This window comes from Pieris brassicae, chromosome 4, assembly GCF_905147105.1.
Source record: "Pieris brassicae chromosome 4, ilPieBrab1.1, whole genome shotgun sequence".
In the NCBI taxonomy this organism is placed as follows: Eukaryota; Metazoa; Arthropoda; class Insecta; order Lepidoptera; family Pieridae; genus Pieris; species Pieris brassicae.
The window spans coordinates 14,163,157-14,189,877 of NC_059668.1; the positions used below are offsets into that span (position 1 = coordinate 14,163,157).

The window sequence follows — 26,721 nt, forward strand, 5'->3', positions numbered from 1 at the left end:
TAAAAACGGACGAAAATGGAAACATATATAGAAGTTATTGATGCTTATTTAATTATAAAAACCTGTTTGATAACGCTTAGTAATTGAGACTTTAAAACTTTCAGATACATACCTTGAAGTAGCTGATCATCTCAGAGCTAAGAAATAGTCGTAGGACCTGTGAGGGCCTCAGCGGAGCCTACAAAGAAAACCATTGGCCCACTTAACCAGCTCGATCGACCAATACCAATATCACCCGGAACGAAGGATTATATACTCTATTATATTGGGATAGTGGTGACAGTAGAAGAAAGTTGGTTGTAGGTCTGTAGGCTGAACACGTTTGTGTGCGTGTGCGTGCACAGCGTTCTGTGCGTGTACGCATTGGAGATAGCAGCCGCCAGAACTTCTAAAGTTTGAGAGAAATGCGTCGCTTTAATATTATTTTTAAATTTTTGCAAAATATTTATTTAAATTTACTTTTTTTATAATACCTATTGGTGTCTATGTGTATTTACTAATCGAGAATAATAATAGATTAATACATAAATACACAATGAAATGCCCCAAATATTTTAAATGAAACTTTATTGTAAAATTCCATAAAAACAAAATTAGTTTTGATTACTATAAGTCTATTTTAAAAAATCTTTGAATTATTATGCGCCTACGTATTTCTCTTACAGAATACGCTGACACTAAACTTAAATACAAACGGTATTATCATATAGCGGGCCGCGCGTTTAGCGACGCAGTGGTGGTAGAAAATTTTTGGTGGCAGAAAGTGGGGTGCGCGCGCGCTGCCAGTCAGTCGACGATCGCGCGGCTTGCGCCCGCATCCGTACCGCGTACCCAACGTATCTAACGTAACCCAACGGATTTGAACGGACTAAACTGGACCCAAACGGACCACGACGTGAACAGTGAACCAGTGATCTAGTACGTTGACCTTTCAGTGCCCGGGAAATGTAATTGGCATAAATAAAGTGACGTGCTGTGCAGTGTTTATGGATTATTATTTTCTACCCTCCTCTTTATATACTTGAGGTTTCGTGTATCTTTTATTTTTGCCAATCACATTGTTTCCTACTTTTTTTCTAACTGCATGTCTTTAATCCCGCTATCCCAGTTTTTTATATTTGTTAAGTCTCGATTTTTTTAAAACATTAATAAACTATAACAATATTTCGAGTTTGGTGATATGGGGCCTCCTAAGGTTAATACTAACACTGAACAGTAGTACTAACACAAAGTAGCACACAGTATAGTATAGTCTACAGTTGTTCTCTTCTTTCTAGTCTGTGCCTGTCTTGTGTCTCCCTGGTATTCAGCCCAGGACGCGAGTGACGCTTGTGACAGTTGACAAAGTGTATAATGTTTTGGATTTGACAACAACATTCACCGCTACCCACAATATCTCTGCAATCTTACAAGTGAGTATTATTTTTAAATGTGTATAAAAAAATGTAAATCCAGTGCTTTCCTAAGTCTTATCTTCAGACTTCCGATTCAGTTTTCATTTTTAGTTTAAGACATGCCGGTTTCCAAATAATGCTTTTCGGTAAACTATTTATATTTTTATTGAATAACTTTAATATTATTATGACATTTTATTTGTTTTTGTTATTGTATTTAAAAATCATGATATTTTTTACATATTTTTCTTTAAAATGTAGTAGGTCTTTTTAAACATCCAAGGAAAATCAGGAAATCATAAAAAGGAGAATGTATTTTATACAATAGTATATATATAATATAACAATGATAAGGAAAATATGATAGAATATCTCTTCGGCGATTAAAATATTTAGTCATTGTAGTATTCGTTTGTTTTAAATTTCCCGTTTTTTTCACGCGTGTCCTACATCGCGTCATTAATAAGACACCGTATAAAACAGTACTACAAAAGCGACCTTGGACATATTATACGAAAATTTGATAGTTCTATGTACATTGACCTATCGTACCTAGGCAATGCGGGTGAGTGACCTAGAATACCTAATAGAACCAGTTTTAATTAATTAGATAAGAGCAAAGATGGGTAAATTTAGTACAATACTATATATTGAATTACGACATTATTTTCTTTATTTTTGTGAATTTTGTACATACATAGGCACATGAAAAAAAAGTAGCAGCAAAAATTATAAATTGTACAATCCGAACAAGTGACTAGTTAAATATTATATGACACACATATATATATAACAAAGTAAGTTATGTATTTATTTATTTTTTATAAAATGCTTACTTTACTCCTTATACTAACAATATCCACAGCTCTTAATGCAGGTTACATTGTGAGACTCCACCCCCCCTACACACTATCACGTACATACCCTCACTTTCACACCATTTGGTACACTTTATAAAGTTTAATATAGAAGTTAACGGCAAATAGTCATTAGACGCGCAGAATTGTTTTTCATGTCTTTAGCTACAGTAGAGAGATTTTCTTAATTTGGATCCACCGATGTATTGGTGGTAGTGTCTCTGGTTGGGTTTTATTTTTAATAATGATAGATTATCTTAAAGCAACAAATTACTTTTTACAATTTAAAGAAAATACAAAATGTGACGTTTGACACTGCACAGAAATTACCACAGCTTAGCGTTACCATGATATTTCTTAGAATAAAACAGTATTTCTTAAATGTGACAAAATAACCGTATTCAAATCACTTTAAACTAGGCTTAGCATGACCTCAAAATACAAACTAAAATGACACATCTTTGAAGCCTAATTATGAATGAGTCAGATTGTACTGTTGTGAGGCAATCGGGCAAGGTAGGCGGAACAAGGCGATAGAATTATTTAAATGTCTAGACCTCTACCTATGCCTATAAACGCCCTCTGACTTGATTGACAATTGACACCTGATAAATGTCAAAAAAAATTGAGTTTTGAAGTGAGTGAGAGTTTATAAGATTCTTAATGCTTTATTATTATGGTTTATAACTAAAAAGAGATGTACCATAATTATCAAAAAATCCTTTATTTATATACTTTCAAGCCTTTTTTACTGTTAAATATTCTATGTAACAATAGTTCGTTGCTGAGACCATCTTCGAGGTTAGCTTACACCTAGATCCATTGTAGTTTAGCAAAGGGTTCACCAAGTAACCCCGATGCTTTCACTTCGGTCTCGCCAAGTTTTTCCTCGACGTAGTAAAACATAAATGATTTTCCACGTAGTCTAGGCTAGTGACACATATACGTGCAGTCGAGGGACGGGGGGCGAGGGTAGAGGGGAGGGGAGGTAACTTTCACTCGACGCGTCTCAGCGCTCGGCAATGACCATGCGAATGTCAAGTGCGGTTTATTTTCACCCAGCTTAGATGACGCGTTTAGTATATGAATGCTGCGTACTAAAGTTAGGATGACTTTACTATTCTAATGTTGAATGATATCAAGCAGTCAAGGAAGCCTTCTTTATTGCTGGTTGTTCTGATGACTCTATAATTAACTTATTTTTTCAAAAATATTACATAATAGTATATTATGGCAAAATTGCATGATTTTTACATTCTATGAAATTCGAACGCTCAGTGACTTTCTCACAGACCTCAACAAAATGCTCGCTAAACAGAAATTGCTCTGATGAAGAGGTAATCGCTGAAACTGAATCTTATTTTGAGGCTTAAGACAAATCGTACTATAGAAGCGTAAATTGACTAATATATAACATACATAATGTTGGCGTTTCCCAACAACCATTAAAAGAGAAGGACTTTTCGGATGGTCAAGTAATGATTCACATTTATGTAAGTTACTCCGGAGATTCCGAAATACAACCTTATGGTTTTGACTTTGGTGACGACTTATAATCTTGATATATCTTTAATAAGTTGTTATTTGATCTATGTTTTTGTGTCACTTTACAACAGAAAGTTGAGACTATATAGGGTTAAATAATTCTGCCGCGAGCTATATATTAAAACCATTTATTTTTGTATATATGATATACTCTCAAAAGGATTTCAATGAAGCTTATGTACAAAGGCAGAACAAACATCCTGGACGATGTTAGTTTTGCAATGCGGTAAATAAGTCGAGTGATTATTGCTGTTTTTATTATTCTACTCGCATACGACCCTAATGAACCCTAACTCTTGTTTAATATAAAGTAAAGAATATATTTCGTGATAATTTTATATACGAAAGAATTATTATTGTTATAAGTCTGTGAAAGTAGTATGTTAAAAGTATTTAGATTAAAGTTAATATTATTGTCGGGTGCATAATATATAGAGTAATGTATATGGTGTTGTTTATGACGTGATGAGTAAAGGCGACGCACGCGCAGGACGATGGCCGGTGAAAGCGTCAGCTGACCGACCACTGACCTACCGTCGATGACGGCAGAATACGAAGCATCTAGATGGCTCACATTCCTTATGCGCTTAAAATTAAAAGTTCTTAAACGTGTTCACCGAAGATACCTATAGTCCAGTAAAAAAATAATATTTTATCTCTATAGACATCTTCTGTATCGAATATATATTCAAAAAGTAAATAAAATAAATCAGTGGTGTTACAACCTCTTTAGGCCTGGACCTTAGATTTCTGAATCTGTTTTACGATTTAATAGGATAGTAGGTGATCAGCCTCCTGTGCTTGACACACACCGTCGTATTTTTGAAACTAAGACATGTCGGTTTTCTCACGGTGTTTTTCTTCACCGGTCGATAGAAATTCCATTGGTGCACGGGGGGTGCAGCCGGGGATCGAACCTACGACCTCAGAGATGAGAATCGCATGCTGAAGCCACTAGGCCAAAACTTGTGTAACATTCAAAAAGTATTAATTCATTTTATATATGTAATAATAATAGTTTAATATGTAAAAGTGATTAATACCTGAATGCCAAAACCTCTAAAGGTAGAAAAACTGGTCTTATCAAATTAAATTTATTAATAATTTTGGTTTATAAGGAAACCTATTTTTTTTAAATAAAATTCCTATCCTATAATTGCAATAAACAAGTTAACTCAAGCGACATCAAAGGCAGCATTTGTCTCGCCCAGTGGCCTAGTGGCTGACACCTGTCACTGGATATTAAGCACTAAATCTGAGCGTTGAAGATCTCATTTTGTCTGCATCTGTCACGACACGCACGTCGGAGAAAGCTAAACAACTTTGTGACTAGTATACGTTCTTATGACCTAAAATGAATGAAGAAAAGTTTTAATGGGCAGGGATGACAATTTAGATCGGGTGATACGTGTTTAGCATGGACGATTTATCACAATTAAATCAATAAACCTATATTATACAATGATAAGTCCCTTCAAGCCTGCATTGGTAGCGTGGTAATATTTATAATGTTATTAGTAGAGTTAACCAAATTTAATTACTTATAAAAATATAAAGTAATATTAATAATCTATTTATATTATATAATCTACTTATATATGTACTTTATGTCAACTAAACATAACAATCAAATATACATAATATAAATAATATAGTATTTACAATTTTCCTAACAAATTAAAAATAAAAACAAATATGAATAGCCATTTCCTCACTGTATGCGATACCTATTCGTTTAGCGAGGAAACCCAGCTCTGTGGTCACCAGTACTGTCTACCAGGAGCCAACTTTAATCTTTAATTAGCGCCTGTATACTTCAACCCTACGGCCCAAGAGTCTCTACTCCAAAGGGAACCAAATCGAAGTTGAAGGAAAGACTCTTATATCATAAAGTATAGTTAATAAAGACAAAAGTATACTCGTTTTGAAAGTGAAAATTAAAGTAGGAACAGACTTTCTTGTGGTTTAATAGTAAAAACGTAGGTACTCTTTAAGATCTTTTATTACAGGTATAGTCTATAATTATCTCCACCATCAAAAATATTCAAAATTTAAAAAGAACACATGTCATGTTTGAACAATAAGGCTTTACATGCACATGTTACCAAAATATCGCGCTTTCTCAGGCTTTCACTGAGACAGATGTCCCGTACAACCCTTCAATCAATATTTGAATTCTGTAAAAAAAACTCTTTTATTCTGTGGGAATGTTACGCATACGTACCTGAGATTCGTAAATTCGAGACCAAAATCATAGATATAATTTTTATTAAAATAGGTCGAAAAGATCACTGTTTATATCAATAGAAGTTTTGCAAAAGCATCAAATTTATATTAGAGACAAACATACTGTACAAAAACTATTAATGATCGAAACTAATTGATTTGAAAAACTATCTTGTCAAAACAGAATATTTTTATTGATTGGACAACTGTCGCGTGATAATCTCTTGTTATCCCGAACTTTTTGTTAAAAATAATTCTTTGATCAGTGTTATACAGTTTTCAATAAAATAAAAAGATAATCAAACTTGAAATATTCTTTTTAGTCTTGTGCAGTGCTTTACAATTATGTGTTTGTTTTAATTATTACATATTTATTAAAAATCAGCTAAAGCTTATAAAAGCTTGTTAAAGGTTAAGGTACATGATTGATTATTAATTAGATCTTTAATAGTATAAAATCGTTAACAATATAAAAAAAACAAAAGGTTTCTCGCCCTTCATGTATCATTTTTTGTCCGTAATAGTTCACCTTTATAGATCCATCCAAACAAACCATTAACCTAGTGAGAGAACACCTGAGTGCGGGTTCACTTCCCGTCTATTAAACCGATTTCCGGTTCGTCTCAGGTTATATCCGAGTACAAGATAAGGAGGATCTTTATCCTAAAGATTAAACAATATGCTTCATACCGTAAATGCTTTTAGGATTTAAATATATTTAAAAAAAACATATTTTCCGTTTAAAATGCTTTAACTAATTCAGGGTATATATTTTATACGAGTTATATAATTTTGCTACCTTGTATTGTATTAAAAATAGTACATGTTTGCAATTAAAAATAAATCCATTTTTACTAATATACTACTTTTAAAAGACTTCGACGCGCATGCGTCTCGCCCAATTTAGGTGAATTATTTTTAGAGCTGTATTATAGTTTACTACTTTATTTACTTATGTTTTACTCAATTTTTTAATAATCTTAATGTTGTAAAAATAATAACAACCGCAATTCAACTTCAAACCAGAACTTGATAAATATATAAGAGCAAGACACACGAAGGCTTACAATTAGAACAGGACATAATGATGTGTGTGATAAGGATAGCAGGTGGGCAACGTCCTGGTTTGTCAATAAACTTGACCTACATTTCATTGAGTTTGAGTCTCAAAGGAATGTGGATAAGCCGCGTTTATATTGCAGATTAGTAGAAGAATATGCTAATGTCATCTAGAAATATTAGATAAAGTGAGAGAGCGTTATGTTTATTTCTTTGTTTTAGAATAACTTTAAAGCGGGTTTAATTTAATTATAGGAAAACACTTTAAATAAAGACAAATGCTTTGCCTTATATTGTCACAGTTTTCTGTATGCCAACCACAGAACTTTTAAAATTATTGCTCTTTATTTATTTCAACTCTTGTAAATGAATATTTATTTTTAAGTTACGTAAATTCATAGTAAATGCGTCCTTACAAGATCTTAGTATAACGGTGCTTTAGGGAGCTGGACTAAGTCATTACTCCTATAGCATGTATTCAATATTGCTATACATTAATAAACATTAATTTCGTTTATATAATTTTCATATGTAATAATGCTTTAGAAGATATCCAGTATAAATATATCCAGAGATATGTAAATTACTATGATTACTTATATATCTGTTAATAAGTTGTTTGATTTGGAAAATTGTAAGTTCCATACATGGTCGCATATTCTCACATCCACCGTGTCAGTGGACGCGTGCGCAGCGGCCTTGTTGCTACGTCACATAACTGTCGGCTGACGTATGATCGCGATACTAGTCGGGAATTAATTAATTTGACTTAGGCGTGTCATGGAGTTATGATCTAGACTTAGAATTTTTAAGATATTATAAAACGAAACGGGTTTGTATAAATGCGATAGATTCAAAACTAAATTTTTGTACCAGTGTACTTTTATGTTTTGAATAATGCTCCATTTTCATGTGTATTTTTTTTAATTGTTCACTTTAGCGATTAAATCAGTTTAACATATGTTTGCTTTGTTTTTTTTCATTAGTTTTGTCTAAATAACTATGTCTTACGTATTTATTGCACTTCTTGAGCTTACCTTATCTAATTAATTTTTTTTCCCTACTGTGGTTGCCTGGAATAGATCACTTGAATGTGATAAGGCCGCCAGTAGTCCCCTTTTTTAAATTATGTTACTTGTATTTTTTTCTGTACATGCAACGAAGTGTTAATAAATTAATATTCTTAAAATTGTTTATAGTTTTAATAGTTTTCTTTAAATTGATTGAAATATAAGAATTACTGTCAAAAAAGTCTTGCTAACTTAGCTTAGGATGGAAATTTTGGAAATAGTTGGAAAGTACATATTTCAATAAATATATGGCAATATATAATATTTTAAAATACGTCATAATAGATATTAATTTTGATGAATAATAACATTAAAAAATCCTGTTTATTTAGTAACACTTAAGTAACAATTAAGTCGAAACTAAAAAAAAAGACTTTTCATAATTTAATTTATTTATTATTCATTTATTTAAACAAAAAAAAAATTTCAGAACTTTTATTTTAAACTAGTTAGTTTAGTTTTTCTTCTGATATTAAGTTCTATAGATGGTTCAAAGTGGAATGAGTATTTGTTGTGTTCAGTAGAGCGTGCGTCCAGTTATTCTCGTCACAAAATCGTAGCGTACTGGCCGACCGTTGTAGCTAGCCGCTCGTAAACACGATAATTGCATATATGAGCTATTCAACTATATTTACAGCTTATACGGTATTATTTCGCGAAATTAATGAGCATCTCCCATGTAATTATAATTGTAATGTACGGGATTAAAGAATTTAATAGTACATATTTTGTTATGTATAGACTACATACACTGTGATTTGTTAAAAACTTTGACTAATATAGTCACGTGTATACGTACAGGGCGCTATTTTATTAAAAGAAGTTTTAGCGACTTAAGTAAGGAACTAATTAAAAATAATATTAGGTTAGGTGTAGGCCTAGTGCGACTATCGACTCGCATCCCTGCGATCAAAGGTTTGATCCCTGGCTATGCACCAATGGACTTTCTATGTGCGCATTTAAGATTCGCTCTAACGCTCAAGTAAAGCATGAAGAAACCGGCCTGACTTAGACCGAAAACATTGACGTGTCAGGCACAGGAGGCTGATCACCTACTTGCCTATTAAATTGAAAAATGATCATGAAACAGATACAAAAATCTGATAGTTAAAAAGGTTGTAGCGCTACTGATTTATTTAAACGTGTTTAAAAGACGTTACGTTCCGTTTATTTTATGGCGTTTGTGAAGGACTTATCTTTTGTAATAATAAAACATAGTATTTTTTGTAAACTTGGAAAACAGATAACTCAAGTTTTTTTTAAATAATTGTACTCAGCAGTTCCAGTAGGGCGCTTTATTGCTTGTTACGGCTGGACGTTCCTAAGTAATGTATGTGACTCTATATAGTTAAACAAATTTTTACTTGGACCATATACAAGCATTGAATGATATGAATATAAGTATCTTAATCCATATAATATGCTCTGGTTAAAACTTATAAACTGCTTTTGTTCAAATTAAATTAATTGATCAACGAGGCTCACATACTTACTCGACATACAAACAATTAACTTCATGTGAATTGCACTTCTAAGAGACGTTTCACTTTTACCTCCCTCCCTCCCCCCGCTATCCCCTCCGCGACCGCGAAACCTCCTTTCAAAGTCAAGAGCAAGTTAGCAATGCTTTTACATTGACCTACACCGCAGAGGTGTTCACGGAGTTGCCATTTCAAATTTATATTTTAATATTTGGCTTTACTTTATAATTAATGAGCACAGTGGCTCACTTTTGGTTAAACTGTATCCGATTATAGATGAAACAAAATTAAGAGCTGGACCGCAAGGAGGTTTTATATCGTATTTAGTCAAATAGATCAACAAATATGTCTGTTATTATTTTAAAACTATAAGGCACGTGTTCTGTGTATATAGAAGTTCTTTTCTATAAAAGTTTTTTTTTTTAATATTCTACAGTGTAAAACGATATTGTTTGTGGACCCGTACCTTTAGAATGAAGTCCCACCCACAGGTTATACATCTCATTTTGACTATTGGCAAAGATCTGGAAAGGGTTGAACAAGGCCCTTAACCCAAGAAGGGTTCATATCCAAAGGCGACTAAACTTTAGCTATAAGTAAATACAAACAGCAATTTATGTGTAAATTTAGGATATTGAAATAAAACAAGGTTTTACTTTATTATCATATAAAAATTATTTGGATTGAATGTTAAAGAAACGGCCTATTGGCGTATGTAATAATTATTTTCACTGTCATGCTTAGTTCTAAAGAATTATCTCTCAAAATGTAGGCCTTACTTTCACTTATTATATACAGTAAATACCGTTGAGTCATTAAAAAATTCGGTTAATGTAAAAATAACTTTCATCAAAATTACATCACAGTTGGGTGAATCAACAGGATACTCGATCGACCTAAATATTATCAAAATACCGAGATACCTTAAAACTGTCCAAAAACGAATCCGGGTAAACTCTTTTGGTTGTAAATTGATACCTTTTTTTATCTATTAATGCTCGTTTTAAATTTTGTAGATCGTTAATATAATATTAAAATAACTTAAAGGTGTCAAGAACGATATAATAATAGCGTAGTAATATACCTACGTATCAGGTTACAACCTAAAATTCTTTTAGGTAAGGCAAGTATAAGATATAAAAAACATTTTTAACGTAAATGTTTCGAAGTTTCCAGAATCAAACGTTATGTGTAATTACCTTTAATATCCAATTCAATCGTTTCTAATCAATTCGTCTCTTTACGACATCAGTTCTTAGATTAATTACAAAGTTTTATAATATATTTATACCGTACATCTAAATGTCATCTAAAGGCAAGTCAAAAAAACTTAATATTTATTACTTTCATATCGTAAATACCATAAATCATCTAAGGGAAATAGAAGTTTGCGTCCCGCTCCGCTTTGGCTCTCCAAGATGTCTCCATTTCCATGACCAAAAATATACATAGTCTTTGACATCACGATATCCATACATTACAATTTGTTATATCGCTTAATAAGGTAAAAACGTGCCGTAAGAAATCGCTGATAAACACTCAAGTGCAATGACACTGCCAAAATTAAAACTGAATGAATAATAATTATGTCAATGTAATAAAAACAACTTGAATGATTAAAGTTTTTCGTCAATTTACAAGTTGCGACATGTATCCAATTAGTAATATTTAAAAAAGTGTAATGAACAATTTCGGATGGCCAGCTTCCAAAAATTGTTTTGGGGTCAGTTGGGTCCCGTTACTAAACCAGTTCCTGCGCAGGACACTGGCCCTTACTCTGCGTTGTAAAATGTATTCTATGATCAATTTATGAACTGTTCTCATGGAATGATTTTTGATCGGGTTTTAATAATAGGTTTTAGTTTTGGTAGTAGGTGTTGTACTACTTTTTAATTTGTTGTTAACAAATATCATTGTCAAATCTGTAATTGTTCATTCAACAAGTTTTGCATAATTTTACGATATAAAATCAACATCCTTAGGTTATTGTAGAAGCAGTAAACGTTTATAATAAATTCGCAAACTTAAAATGTTTTAAGAAATTACTAAAATTAGGCCGTAAGTACGGTTTTGAGGCACAAAAAGCGTAGTGCGTGGTACGTGTGCGAACACATGTCACGCTGCCGCTCGTAAACCTACTTTATACGACATTTTAGTTCACGTACGGTGTTTTTTCTTGGCCATTTGTGACCACACACTTTAACATGTATTTTCTTAATGATCATATTTGGTAGCGTTTGTCTTTTGAACCGTTTAAATATATGTACACGATTCCGCTTTTATTTTATTTCTTATGGTATCTAGTCGTAGAAAAGAAAATTACGAACGAACAATTTTATTATTAGCGATATATGTAATTTTCTATCATGTTACCTTTGCCTTAGTGCTTTAGTTAAATTTAACTTAAAAAGTGTAATAATACACATTATTGAAGTCATATTTATTCAATAAATAGTTTGTTTACGAAAAAGCTTTCTAATATATATTATAATGAAGACAATAATCTAAGTTTAGAGGCAAAGTTACAAGCAATTACTGGAGCATAAATTGACTACAAATCGATTGTCCATTAGCTGTTGTCTTGAGCGATATTTAGTGGGCTTTTAGCGCGGACTTAATAAATTCATTCTCAGACTGACCCAAAAACAGTGTGACGCGCACTTAACTCTGTATTAATTCGATAAGATACAAGAGAATTCGTTATTTTAAAATATTTTTTACGTACGTACATTAATTAAATATTGATAAGCAATTATTACTCTTAATCATCCACTTCCATTTTATGGATGTATTTAATTTTGTTATACATATAGTAAATGCGAGCGCAAAATATTATTACACTTATTCATTAATATTAAAGTCTTTGACAAGTTTTTAGTAAGAACCGTCAAATTTCAATTGTTATTCTAGCTATAGTACATTTTTCAAGTAAACGTAAGCGTTTGACCGAGTCGACATAGAAAATATACCGCTCGAAACGGATATTTCCACCTTACTAATAGGATTTAAGTTTTATTAACCCCGGTTTTACAAGTCGTTGTTTCCACAATTCGTATTATATTACTGTAGATTGGCCACAATAAAAAATCTGATTAACTACAGAAATTCCTTTTACAAGTAAATAAGTTGCAACAATCTGTATTCAATACTAGGGTACACTTAGCTGATAAATCTAAAGCCTTAACCGTGAACTTAATCTAAGATTAATTGCCGACCGCCGATACAGCGCAGACATATCGGTGGCATGGATTAGGGTTGCCAACGGTTTATTAATATAAGGGATTTCTTCTAAAGACTTTGACTCACGCCTATCTTAAAATGTAAATTAATAATAGACCTATTGAAGACCTAGGCTAGTTGGGATTATTTGAGCGAGCTTAGAACTGGTTTTGTCACTCAGCGTACCTCATTAAAAATACTCTAATAAAAGTCAATTTTTATACGGCTATTATGCATAAACTGCATTTTACTATATAACATACACTTTTGTAGCTCTCGTAGTTTAACGTAGACACTTATTCAAATTCCTCGTATAATGTTTCTTTATGTTTGTAATTTTATTCGTAAATAATTTGTCTTCTGATCCGTAACAATGGTTTGGAGGGACTCGTGACAAAAAATATCTAATCTAATTTACTAAATGTCAATCGATAAATTCGTGTAATCATGAAATGTATCCGATGTGTTTTGTATATCAAACTAATTTAAAGCAGTATTACTCAGTAATGGACAATTGTAAGTTAAAAAGTACTTTTTTTTATTAGCAGCCCTATTTTTATCTTAAAGCTATCTCAACTTTGGCGAGACCACGCTAAGATAAACTCAACACCGTTTCATTAGCATTCAATAGAAATTGGAACATGATTAATGCTTGTATTGTTTTTTGATTTTCAAAGGTCTTTTTTGGGTCACTAACTAGTTTGGTACACTACCGTTTCTATTGTTTAGACAATCGTGTACTATTTTTTCTAAAATCGATGCCACAGATAGAACAGCTTCGAAGATAGGACTTGGTAAAACAAAGCATTTCATAGAGAAAATTTATAAATGACATAAATATGTTTGTCTGACAAACGTCGGTTTATTGCCATGCGGTCGTTACCCCACTATATTTACCGTCAAAAATGTGTTATTGTGAATTGTATGCATACAAATAAAATCACCTCATTAAGTGCATTTGTATACGGGAATAGAACCGACGATCTCGGTATTGCTATCGCTCAATGACAGCTCAAATATATATTGCAGCAAAAATCGGGGCCCTGAAACGAAGGTAGTTTCTTTGATTAAGTAATTTTTATTTATACAATTTATAAGTACAACCTAAAAATTATATAATGTCGGCATTTTAAAAGCGTAAACTTTCATTTTTTACTACAAATCTACGCGTAAAAGTGACCGTAGGGAATTGTATTAGCACTTATTTGCTAAATGTAAAAGTAAGATAAAATTTGACGGAGATTGAACTCTTTGCTTTGGTAATAAGATACGGCTGTTTCTATTTACAAAGTAAAAGTTGGTCCAATATGTCATTTGAGTCAACAAGTTTGTCATGTAAGGGTAGTCTGAAACACGAAAAAGGGCTGAATGTACAAATTTCGTTATTATTCTCTTTATCCCGTGGTGTATGGATAGTACGACAAAGATTTTTGCTTGTGTTATTGAAACTTTTTAAAATAATATTTAATTTTCCGCTTACTAAGTGATCTTAAATACTCAACGAATAATAAATCGTTTCAGAATGTCTTATTGCCCCAAAAGATTAATTTATTCGTGAAAAATGCAAGTCATGGAAAAATATTATTTCAAAGAAATTGGTATCATATAACGGTTAATATTTTAAAAATTTATTAGCATCTTCTGTCTCTGACAGTCCATGGGGCATGTTCTGTAGGTCGAAATTTCCAAATAGAAAACGTTAAAACGTACAACGCACTGTGTTTTCTTTTGCGACACCGCCGCCATACACATCATTACTCCTTCGAGCCGTTTCTGCAGCACTGGTGCCATGTTGGAACTCGTACTCGTAAATAACGCGATATTTCATGTTTTCCATTTTATAAATAGAGTAACACAAAGAAATAAAATTAAAATGGGGAAAATGAAATGAATCATGGTTTTAAAAAAAAAAAACAAATGCACGAGTAAATAGCTATATTAAATATAATCTGGAATTCTTAACCAAAGAGGTGATAGATATTTCAGGTCAAAGTCGACGACAAAACGTCAATTACATATGTAAGGACCTAATATATTTTAAAATGATATACGTAGCAACCTTCTTTTCGTAGGCTTATGATCTAGATTCTAGGTTCTACAAAATTTCGTAGCAATTTTACGTCGTGTAGACATACGTAGAACTTGACTTATAAATTTATGATATTTATTCGTGACGTATTTAAATTAAAAATGAAAAAAGACGGTATCAGTTTTAATTTTAATTAATAATAATAATTGCACCTGCATCAACATCTGTGTTTCAATTAATATGACCTTATTTTTCGGTGCGTGACCCTTTGAATAATAAACAGTACTTAATAAAAAAGCACCTGTTATTAAATTCAAATTATGATTTTCTTTATATCATGCATTTATTTTTCTATAATTTTAACGCTGTAACAGGATTACAATTATTAAACGTAAATACTTTTGTATGAAACTGTGTTATTCTTGAACTCCAAACGTGATTTTTATAATCTTCAATCGAGAGGTAAAAAAACTTAGTAGTAACTAGTAACTTCAAATGCTCAATATAGATGGTAGTCCTGAATTCTCTATACAATCAAATATAAATAACGCGTTATCTCAGCGATCGAACACTCCCAAACCAAGGTCATGACGTCACGAGGCCGCGGTTCGTTGACCCAGATCCCGTTAGTAGTAACGACCCATCCCGGGCTATCCCGGGGGAGGACAATGACCGATCGTTTTTTGTTCCTTCCTATTTGCCTCAATGATTACTGTGTCCATCAAGAATTTAAGAACTTTTGATACTGAACATTTGTTATTTGAAAATATATTCTAGCCCGCAAAGTCTCGAAGGGAGCTTTGTCAAGTATTTGAGCATCTCAAGCAAATTATTAATTGCCAATCAAAGTGATTTTTAAAATTCTGAAGCTTTTACAAAAGCCTGCCGAGTGCAACACAAAAGTTTTACAAAAATTCATGTCATAAATTATCGACTTTCAATTTATGTAATATATGCGAAGTAAGAAGTTCTCGCTTTGTCTAACTATTTTCCCAGAAAACTTTTCTGTAGCAAAGATGGTCACAAATATTTATTCAAATGTTAAACATGCTTGGCATTTCGCATTTATTTAGAATATGAACCCTTTTCATAGAAGAGTAATAAACCAAGAAACGCCCTTACCATATACCTGTTTATGGTGCTTTTGGGTTATTATTTTTATTAACTGTACTGCTATGCTAGTCTTATAATTTTAATTAATTTAATAAATTTAATTAATGTTATTATACATTTGCTTTAGATTCTAAATTTAAAGGATACTAGATAATATCAAGGCATCGCCACAACTTGCATATCTCATTAAATCAAGATAACTGTAATACTGGGACTATGTATTTATTTATTTAAAAAAGGTTGCCCACGGTTATTACAATAAAAGCTTATCTTAAGCATCAAGAAACATGCAAAATATCAATAAAAACTTATGGAACGCTCTTTAACAGGCAAATACAGCCTGCTTAACAAACAGAATTTCTACAAACAATATGTGATTTAAAACCTGAGAGAATTATTGAAAAATTTTGGGAAACTAAGAGGTAAGGAAAGCTCCCTCACAATAGTTTCAGTATTCGTAATATTATTCAGTTAGTTAAAGCTCAAGTTATAATGAAATATTTACGACTCAAAATTATAAATAACGGTACCTTCAGGTCATGTTTATACTAGGCAATTAGGATTAGGGATGCCATTGTCATTTTACTTCAAAGACTTCAAAGGCTACTTGTTATATTTGAATATCTTTAACTGTCGGACTTTAACTATTCATAAACGTTTTAAATAACTAAAGGTTGTATCGTCTTTCTACTCTCGTGTCGCTTTGCATGATAAAAAATTAATTAAGGTGTATAGTTATTAAATACGTTTCAGTAAAAACCTATTTTTAATAGTAAATAATGATTTGAAGAAGAAGAACTGGTATCAACTTATTACAAATTAGTATAATTAGAACATGTAAATTTTGTTGACAAAGTATAGAATTGATAGCATTACTTATAGTTATTTACAACACAGTTAATTTATCTTTGCTTCGAGCGCGTTGAGTTCTTATATATACAGGTCTTTCAAGATAGCAATGTAAGGCAAGATAACGCAAGGAACTTATAATTTTATTAAAGTATAAAATTAGAAATATATAATAATTAATACGTTATTTCTGTAGTATTAATGTAATTTTAGTAATTTATTCCCAGCTATACATTAATATATTTTTTAAAAAGCATGATCATAAGGAAATAGATGCATTCAGTTTATATTATTTAGAGATATTTTTCTTTGTGATAACGAAGAAGTTATTCGTCTATTAGAATGGCTAATTTACTTATCGCTATAAGCGTAATTATAGCGCAGACGTAGGCAGCAGACTCGCATTTGTATTAAGAAAACGTTAGACTTTGTAAAGCTTGAATGTGCGTTTAAGCTTTGAAAGTTCTGAAATGATTTTACGATAAAATAAAACCAACAAATGTGTAAATTTAGGTATCATCCAGTATCTCTGCATCTTCATTAAGGCGTTTTTAAATTAACAGATACACCCTATATGTAAACTATCCGTAAATAAATTAAGTCAAAATTACATTATTCTCTAAGGTAATTCGTCTGGTAAAAGAGGGGTTGCCGCCAGTACCAATTAGGGTAATTTAAACAGTACTAAACGTGATTGCGGTACTTTTAAAATTTTGGACTATACAGTTTAAACGGCAATAAAATTCCGGTCAGTTTATTGGTAGGTAGCAGACGATTTTAGAATCCTAACGGTAAGGATCACACGCACCGCCCTCATTGTTTACCTAAAACTAATTTAATAACTTTTAGAACAAAATAGTTCAGTCAGTTCGTGATCAGTGAACGTGTCAGTGCTTTTTGGAAATTATTTCGTGACAAAATTCACGCTTCAACAGGTGACAGTTCTGTGCTAATTTTGAATAGTTTCTACATTTTTTTAAGCAAATTTACTTACGCATATTTTTTCTGGGTCTGAAATGACAGATATTTGAAATGTTATAAAGTTATTGTTAAAAAACTCGTTATTAGAAAGATTCATTTAGGTCACAACGACCATGCTTGAAGCCCGCATCTTTTCGAAGTCTAAAGATACGAAGTTTTTATTAACGATTTTTAATGTGATACTGAAATATAAAGGACACAAGAAATCGTTTTTCTTATCGTTAAATGTGCGCGTCCATCAAATGGTAGTTGACAACAAGAGTCGAAGCTTTTTATTAAAACAAAATTTTAAACAAGATTATATTTATTTTAGTGGTGCTACGAGTCGTACATATTACGGCTTTATTGTTTATACAACCCAGATTCAGTGTAGATAATACAAAAGTGTACTTATAATTTTAGTAAGTAAGCAGTATATAATATATGTAAAATATAATATGTACATAAAATATAAGAATAACTTAATACACTTAGTAAATATAGATAACTGCTTTTCACTAAAATATTTCCGAACCAATTCAACTTAGGGTCTTTTACAAGAGAGAGTAGGAATAATTAAATGGCAGACAACACACTACAGAGAATATAGGTACGATATTATAATTTTTTTAGGTAATCATCGACGTCTCCTCCCTAAAGCGAGGAGGCCGCGTGACTTTGCACATATTACGACCCTCCGACACACATATCCCCCACTTAAACTTTAAAATCCTATCACGAACTCAATTTTCGGGCCAACCCACATGCTGCGCCCGCATCGAAAAATTGTCGCACGTCTAGCGAAACAGAGATACACAATCGAACGAAAACGATAGAGAGGCAAGAACGGAACAGGGCCGGCTAACGGTACTACGCGGAAGTATGTCAGTAGCGTAAAGCGTGCCGCAATGTCCATAGGTCGTAACTGCCAAATTTGCGCGGGGAAAATTCAACCTTGACATTGCCCAATTAGGTCGTTACTTGCCTGATTATGATCAAGTTTTCGATTTTCACGGTGCTGATTCACAATAGCTTGCGGTAAATGCCTTAGGGGCTCCAGTTTTAACCTACCTCAAGGCTGGAATACCACTAGTTTAGACAAGCTTAAATTATTAAATCTTTAATCAATATACCTAATATATAATCTAAATTATTAAATACTTTCTTGCAACAAACTAAATAACATTTGCGGACTATATATTATTCGTCTTTTATTTAAATTCAACTCGTGTATATATAATATAAATTATTAAATACAGTATAATATATATTCCTCACGATCTTTTCTCTTACCGTTCAAGCGAATGTTAAATGCAACATAGAAAGAAAGTCATTGGTGTTCAGCTAGGGATCGAACCTACGACCTGAATATAACCTGTAGATTTAAAGGCATTACTAACTACTAACTTCCCTATTACCAGTTAGTTTTGTGTAGCCCATAAATAGACTCTAAACAAAATAACTATATCTATACAATTATTAAATAACACAGTAGTAAGTAATATATAAGATATTCAAACGACAAATGACAAGAGACGAGGCGCGGCGCAGGCTGTATTTACTGAGACTTTCACTGAGACATAGTCAACAGAGCGAATAGCGAACCGGACCTAAACTTTCTTTCGAATTCGGACGAGACAACAATTGTTTGCATGATTTCAATCGATTGAACTTTGATTGCACTTTGATTTATTTTATTTTTTTAACCAGAGACATTATTTGGGTCTGTCATGATGTAAAAAATGTACCTTATATTTGTTATTAGTTTTTTTTATGAATATAATCGTTCTAATTGTCGATAGGGCTTAGCTAGGGTAGAAAGGTTTTGTTTGATAATTATAGATTTTCATTGAGAGATTTGCTCGGGTAAGTGGACGTGTGTCTAAAGGGTACTTGAAGCTCACTGAGCAAAGCGTGAATCAAGGGATTGCGCCTACGATGGTTAAGTAGTTTATATCGTAGCAATATAACAGTTTCAACTGTCTATTATATAAGTAATATTATTTAGTGAAATATCAAGAACATTTCAGAGCCATTTTATATAACTTCATATTTCAATTTTAGCCTTGATACACACATACACATACACATACACAGACACACGTTTTTACGTCTTCTAAAAGTCCGTCTCGTAAAAAGTTACGTCTGGGCTCCAGATTTCTGAATCTGTTTCATAATCATTTGTCAATCTAATAGGCATGTAGGTGATCAGTCTCCGGTGCCTGACACACGCTGTCGACTATAAGGCCAGCCGGTTTCCACACGATCTTTTTCCTCACCATTTGAGCGAATGTTAACCACATAGAAAGTAAGTCCATTTGTGCATAACCTATAACGTCAGGGATGAGATTCGCACGCTAAAGGTGCTAGGCCTACACTGCTCTGAAGATATCGATAGAGTTGTCTAAAAAAATTGATCCCAAAATATTCCGTAACGATTACATAGTTACTTTGTAATATATCAAATTCTTAAACCAAATATTTTTCACAACGCTTTAGAAATATCGTGAAAAAATTATAGTAAATAAAATGTATTGTTTGCAATTTGTCTAACACTGCGTCACGTTCTAAGTGCAATCAAGTCTTGTAACGATTTTTTTACCGAACACATTGCGCCAACTCGCTACGGGCTATCGGCTGCAATAGATTTGCGAAAAACCTGAAGGCCGCGCTCTTGGTTGCCGAGACAAATTTTAATATTTCACTCGATTTTTTGATTGAATATTGCGAATGGCGTGCAATGCTTGGGCAATTGTGCGTGATATCGGTCCTTTAGTTGGGTTGTGTACGAAATCTTACCACATTCAGTTGTTCACCTCATAGAAAAATATAATTGTGTGTAACAGTATAAGTAATTTAAATTCTAAAATAACGCAATTCTCATTGAGGTATCTATCACAGTACAAAATATTCGCTTAGAGAGAAATAACATTGCTCGTATCATTTTATGAGCGTGAAATTTTATACAAACATGAAACTACGTATAATTTAAAAATTAAAAACAGATTTTTAACTCAACATTCAAAAATTCAAAATTATTTATTCATTTAGGTGACACAATTTTCACTTATGAACGTTAATAAAGATATACATATTAAAGGCTTCTAATTTTACATTTACTGCCAGTTCTCAAATCAAGTGCGTAGAACGGACTACAAGACCTGGGAATAAACTATAAGGTGCTATACCCATATTTATAGCACCTTATAGTTTATTCCCAGGCACAAAATCTAATTTCAATGATTTTGTAAAGATGATTTCATTTTTGATGTTATAAATATGATTTCTAACAGAAATTAAAAAAAATATGACTTATGAAAATGTAAATAAAAATAGTATATGGTACAAATATCTTAGCATAGATAGTTAGTGATGCGAAGCGGCGCGCGCGCAGCAAATGGTTGCCATTTAGCGCCAATATCTCTGTTTCATATTCGTTTTGCCTACTTATGAATACAGCTAAGGTATTCTTGTTTTGCACGTGTTCGTTTAAATATATACTTTGGATAGTTTATCATTCATCCTCATTTTACGTTGGTCGATAATTCTTCATTCATTCCGTAGACTTAGTTTGTACGAGAGATGTTCTGATGATGATTATACTTTGAGAAAGAATCATTTTAAATTGAATATAGTATATAGTTTCTGATACATTTTATTTATTACCGAAACCATTCGTGTATTAATAAAGTTAAATAATGATGTCTCAACTTTAGCGAGATTTTTAATTTATGGAATATTGTTTCAGTCAGCGCGGCAGGGTGGCGGCATCTAAGTATGGTGGTGGTGGGGTCTCTGTCGGGTCTGGCGTCGCGGTAAGGCGCGGCATGAAGTGCACCGGCGTGGCGGGCGGTGGGCCCCCCTCCAGTGAGCTTTTGCTGGGTGCCTGCTGGTTTGACCCAAAGCACGAGGCCTCTTCTCCCCCTTGCCACGAGCTTCTCGACTCTTTACTCGCTCCTCCACCCCTGGCGGAACTTAAACCACTCCCGCCCTTTACTGGCTACACTGGACACCTCTCTATTAATGGAATTTCCGGTCATCACTTTCATGCTATTGCTCAACGTCTTCCAGAAGAGAACAATAATTACCCTACTCAGAGTGGCTACGGTGATAATGAGGTAGTCTCGTCTTCCACTTGCGCTACTGACTCGGAACCACCCGACCTAGAGGATGTCAAACCGTTTCCCTTAGATGTATCTGATACAAAACCATTTGCAGAATCTTCTGGCCCAGGAGCGCCCGATTCTTGTGCTCAATCTTGCTCGCCGCCAGCAAAACTTTTCGATGATGCTCCTAAACAAGAAATGTATGACCTAAGTTCAATAGAAGATATAGCGGCTATCATAGGATCTGCTATCGCAGACACTACTGTACCTTCCCAGCCAGAGGATCCTGAGAGAAACGATTCGAGAGATAGTTGGATGGACATAGACATGACATGGATAACTAGCGCCAGCAGTCAACAAGGGGAAAAAATGCCAATCACACAAGATCTTTCAGACTTGGGTCTATCTATCTCTCCACCACCCACCCAAACGAATCACCAACCTGGTTTAGATTATCCTAGTAAAAACCATAAGTATTCAAAAACCCAAGAGTTTTTTCAAAATAATTTTGGACAAGCTGGGTCAACGCTTCAGAATTTACTAACTCAGGGTTATATGCCGTTGCTACAAAATCGATTACAAAATGGTCCACCAGTCAAGCAAGAAGCACCTAGCTCGACTAGCTATGGAATGGAGGTGATATCAACATCTTCACCTCCTGGTAATGCTGTTTCAACGACAGATGGAGTGGGTGGCCTGTTGAATGGAAGATATGGCCCTCATTACGGACTGAGTTTGAAACCGGATGGTCTTTGCAGCCCTGATAGATTGCTGGGTTATCCTCACGCTCACACCACAACGATAACTACTTCTAGTAAATCAAAACGAAGTCGAGCAAAGGCAAAACAAGGAAACAATGGCGGAAGTTTACATGGAAGTTCTCTGGCATTTTCCTCGGCAACCTCTGCTGAGCTCAGCGGGCTTTTAGGAAAAGAGAAACCAGTGCATAGGTGCGGGATCTGCAATAGAGGGTTCTTGAATAAATCTAATATAAAAGTGCATCTTCGAACGCATACTGGAGAGAAACCATTCAGATGCGACGTGTGCGCAAAGGCGTTTAGACAGAAGGCTCATCTGATAAAACACCAGCAAATTCATAAACGGATCGGAAGAGACTGAGCCGAGTCTAACTGAAAAGCATTTCGTAGGTTGTAGTTGTGTGTTTGTGAACGTGTGGTTAAAATCTATCTAGACTATTGGATATTAACGGTCATTCTTCTAACACAGTTAGCGATTTAAACCCTTTAGTTATTATCCTCCTAAGGAAAAGTGCAATGTTATCTAGTTTTAAGCTCTTCAGATTTATAATGTAGATAATATTGTTTTTAATTTTGTTGTGTAGTTAAGTTTACGTTCATTGCGTGTCGTGTATGAAATGTATGTTAATCGATTCATTCCGATTGAGTAATGTATGAACGAAGAACGGTGTCTCCTTGACTCTTCAAATAATTTATATTTTTCATGTGTGAATGCTTACTCCGATTACCTACTTATAGTCAAATAATAAAAGATATTAATTAGCGTTATTGTATATTATAGGTACATTGTATAATTTTATAAACAAAGACAAAGCTCACGAGGCTAAACGTTTAAAACACTCACCGTTGAGTTATAGTTTGTATTATCTCATTATTAATTATTGTTAACATATAATTAAAATGTATTTCTCAGTTTTCTCAACATTAATTTTAGAAAAAAAATCTTTGTCTTGACTTCATTCATGCATCGCCTTCAAGTAAACATTCCTAATTAATTAAATAATAACAATTGATGGCCCCGAGATCCTTGCAGTGCGCAGGCGCATGAGCGGAACAATCGTGTCCGGGAAATGATCGAAAAACTAACTTAATGTAATAACAGCGATCCGTTATTGCGCAACACATAACTAGGACACGGATTAGTAGCAAACTATTTGTATCAATTCAATTTAATTGTTACGGTACACTATTTTTATAGTATTAGCCGTAAGTCTATTTTGCTAGGATGCCGGCTGATTGAGATCTTTAGGGACTGAAATATCATATAATTCAGTTAGTTTAACTGTTTTGTCATACAAAATCATTTCTTTTTCCCATTCATAAACATTTAATATCGTAGCAGTATTTTACATATTGAACTTTCATCAACTATTTCTTCAAATATTTTTATACTTATTAGGGCAGGGTTTTTAGTTATAATTAAAATTAGCATTTGATTTTTTAATTACTAAAAATTCAGTTACATTTGTAAATAAACGTATACCGTCCAAAATGTACTTACTAAGTAAGATCTTGAATTTGAATAAAGCATAAAATTTACTCCATGACAGTTTGACCTAATAATGATATTTAGTAAAACGTCATCAAAAATCAACCTTTCATCAGTGGCGTGTAGAACATTTGTATTGAGACATATAACTATGAGTGCGGTTTTAAAAAGTGACAATAGGTTTACAATTAAGCCTTTTTTAAATATTTTAATCTGTGGTTTCGATACCAATTACTTAATCTGACAACACTGAATTGAGTGCGCTGGCACCCTTAGTACAAACTCTTGGAGATTAAAGTACATTTAAATATATTTTTGATGTGTTTTATTGAATAATACTTAAACGATTTGTGTTTCGGTTTTATTCCAAATATATTCACACGATATATTGTTTTTACTAAGGGTAACACAGACATTTTAGTTCATTTATTTAACTTATTGTTGTTATAACATGCCTATTTTTAACATAAATCTGCGCACCCATAGATACTTCTTCACATAAACCTTGAATAAAAAAGGTATTTAAAAACCGCTCTACTCATTGTGGGTAAAATGCACTGTGAAACGCTTAATGAATTCAGGTAATTAGGAATTACTTTAACATAATATATTAGGTCAAAATTATCAGTGTTTCACACGTTGCGTTTCCTACAATGTCTGTGGACTAAAATTGTACCTTTTTAGTATTAAGTTTAGTTCCTTAAGTATTTATTATTACTGTATATCTTTGAATCCCTAATAAAATTACTCTGCCGTAAGCATTGTAAGCCGACAATATTAAATATTTATAGTAATGTAACATACACAGTATATAAGTAGATTTTTCCATTTCAGTTTAGAATAAGTACAGTGTAAATTTATGTAAAATAAATTGAGATTTTTGTTACGAATTGTTTCATTTACGGCAAGGTCATGAGAGGATTTCTAAAGGTAACTAGGACGCGAACAAAGAGAGAAAGATCCAAGTTCGCACAGTTTCCGCGATAGACGTCGGATGTGAAAGATACATAATGCACGATAAATGTGTTTTTGCGACAAGTACTTGCCGGTAGAGTGCAGGGCCGCGCTGGTGAAACGCGTGCCTCGGATTGTGTAGTCAGCAAATACATTTTACCTCTTAATTCATCAGACAGTAACACTTAAATTATGTTTTTAGTTTATTACTAATATTATAAGTATTGTACGTATATTTACTAAAAGTTTTATAATAAAGTTTGAAACTAGGTTGAAAATTGATTTGCTATTTTTCACAATCAAAGTTAATTATCTTTTTAGAAACATTCGTTTCGTTGTTCCAACTGATCAATTTGAGCGTTGTATAATTTTATCATTGAGAAATTTAGGTGTCAAATTGGCCGATTAACTCAGTTTGAAACATTGTCTAATATTCAAGTATTTTTTACTAAACTAAAACTATTTTTTTCTAAATAACATGACCGTCTCTATGAATAAGAATTTTTTTTACATTAAATACTTTTACGTTCAAATACTAACATAGAGGTCATTTATTATGTCATTAACTCATTGATGATATATTTTTATAATTATGTCATATTGTTACACGAATGTATACATAAGAACTGTATAATTTTCGTTAAAATGGAACGTAATATACTGTCTGTACCACTATTGGTGACGCGTCGAGATTCTTTCGCCAACCCACTTACGGAGATTTCTCTGAGCATCGCGCATCGCTGCTACAACTTAACAACATCACTTAATAAGACAGTGTATACACCAAAACTGCTAAGCAAATTATTAGGAACACATGCCAACTTAAAGGTCCATTGCCACAGGAACAAAAATTTTAAATGAATTTTTATTTGATGATGGTTATGATTATTATTATTAATATGTAGAAGAAAAAACTTAAGCAAAACATTATGTTGCTAAACTAAATTATATTTAAATTAAATATGTTAAGGAATGTATAGTTAAGTTTGTTATGAAAGAGCTGGAAACCCTGATTTTTTACTTGAAAGGGTTCCCAAATCTTACACATTGTAATGCAATTGTACTTAAAATGAATAAACACATATTTAATAATTTAAAGCTTGACCGCTAACTCTTCCTTCAATTAATTATTATGAGTAAAATCCAAGGTAAATGGCGTGTTGTAGAAGGAATAAGGGAGTGGACTGTGTCTGCAGATGAGATGATTGAGTTGTATGAGTTGAGATGAATGTTAAGAATATTGTGCTGGAATAAATATTAATAACATTATAAAGAAAAACAATTTTACAGTCATTGAAATCTTGTGTGAACACTTAACCCGCACATGAATGTCACACAGTTTTAAGGTAATACAAATATTTTTTCATCAGAAAATTAATCCAATTTATGCAGGTTTACAAATAAGCAATAGATGATATTTAAAGCTTATTAAATGCTATCATTTTTTAACACAAACATAAGTTCGAGTTCCTCACGAGATCATTAGCAGACAAGTGAATAGAAACCCAGTTCGCACGCTGTGATACGGCGTCACACGCGTTCCAAGAAACTCGGATGAGACTATCTATTTATAGTTCTATTTATAAAAACTTATACAACGTACTTTTACCTT

At 32.8% G+C, this 26,721-nt stretch overlaps 1 protein-coding gene across 3 annotated transcripts; it reads left to right on the forward strand.

The window, feature by feature from the left end:
- The first annotated feature begins 804 nt into the window (after positions 1–804).
- On the forward strand, positions 805–24,136 carry LOC123708323 (ichor). Of its 3 annotated transcripts, XM_045658991.1 has the most exons (3): positions 805–918; positions 1,278–1,412; positions 21,551–24,136. In XM_045658991.1, the coding sequence occupies exon 3, from the start codon at positions 21,630–21,632 to the stop codon at positions 23,025–23,027; it is 1,398 nt and encodes a 465-aa protein (XP_045514947.1). In that variant the 5' UTR covers positions 805–918; positions 1,278–1,412; positions 21,551–21,629; the 3' UTR covers positions 23,028–24,136. The 3 variants fall into 3 exon arrangements, with proteins under 3 accessions (XP_045514947.1, XP_045514948.1, XP_045514950.1); XM_045658992.1 differs by lacking the exon at positions 1,278–1,412; XM_045658994.1 differs by lacking the exons at positions 805–918; positions 1,278–1,412 and adding an exon at positions 17,721–17,777.
- The last annotated feature ends 2,585 nt before the right edge of the window (positions 24,137–26,721 follow it).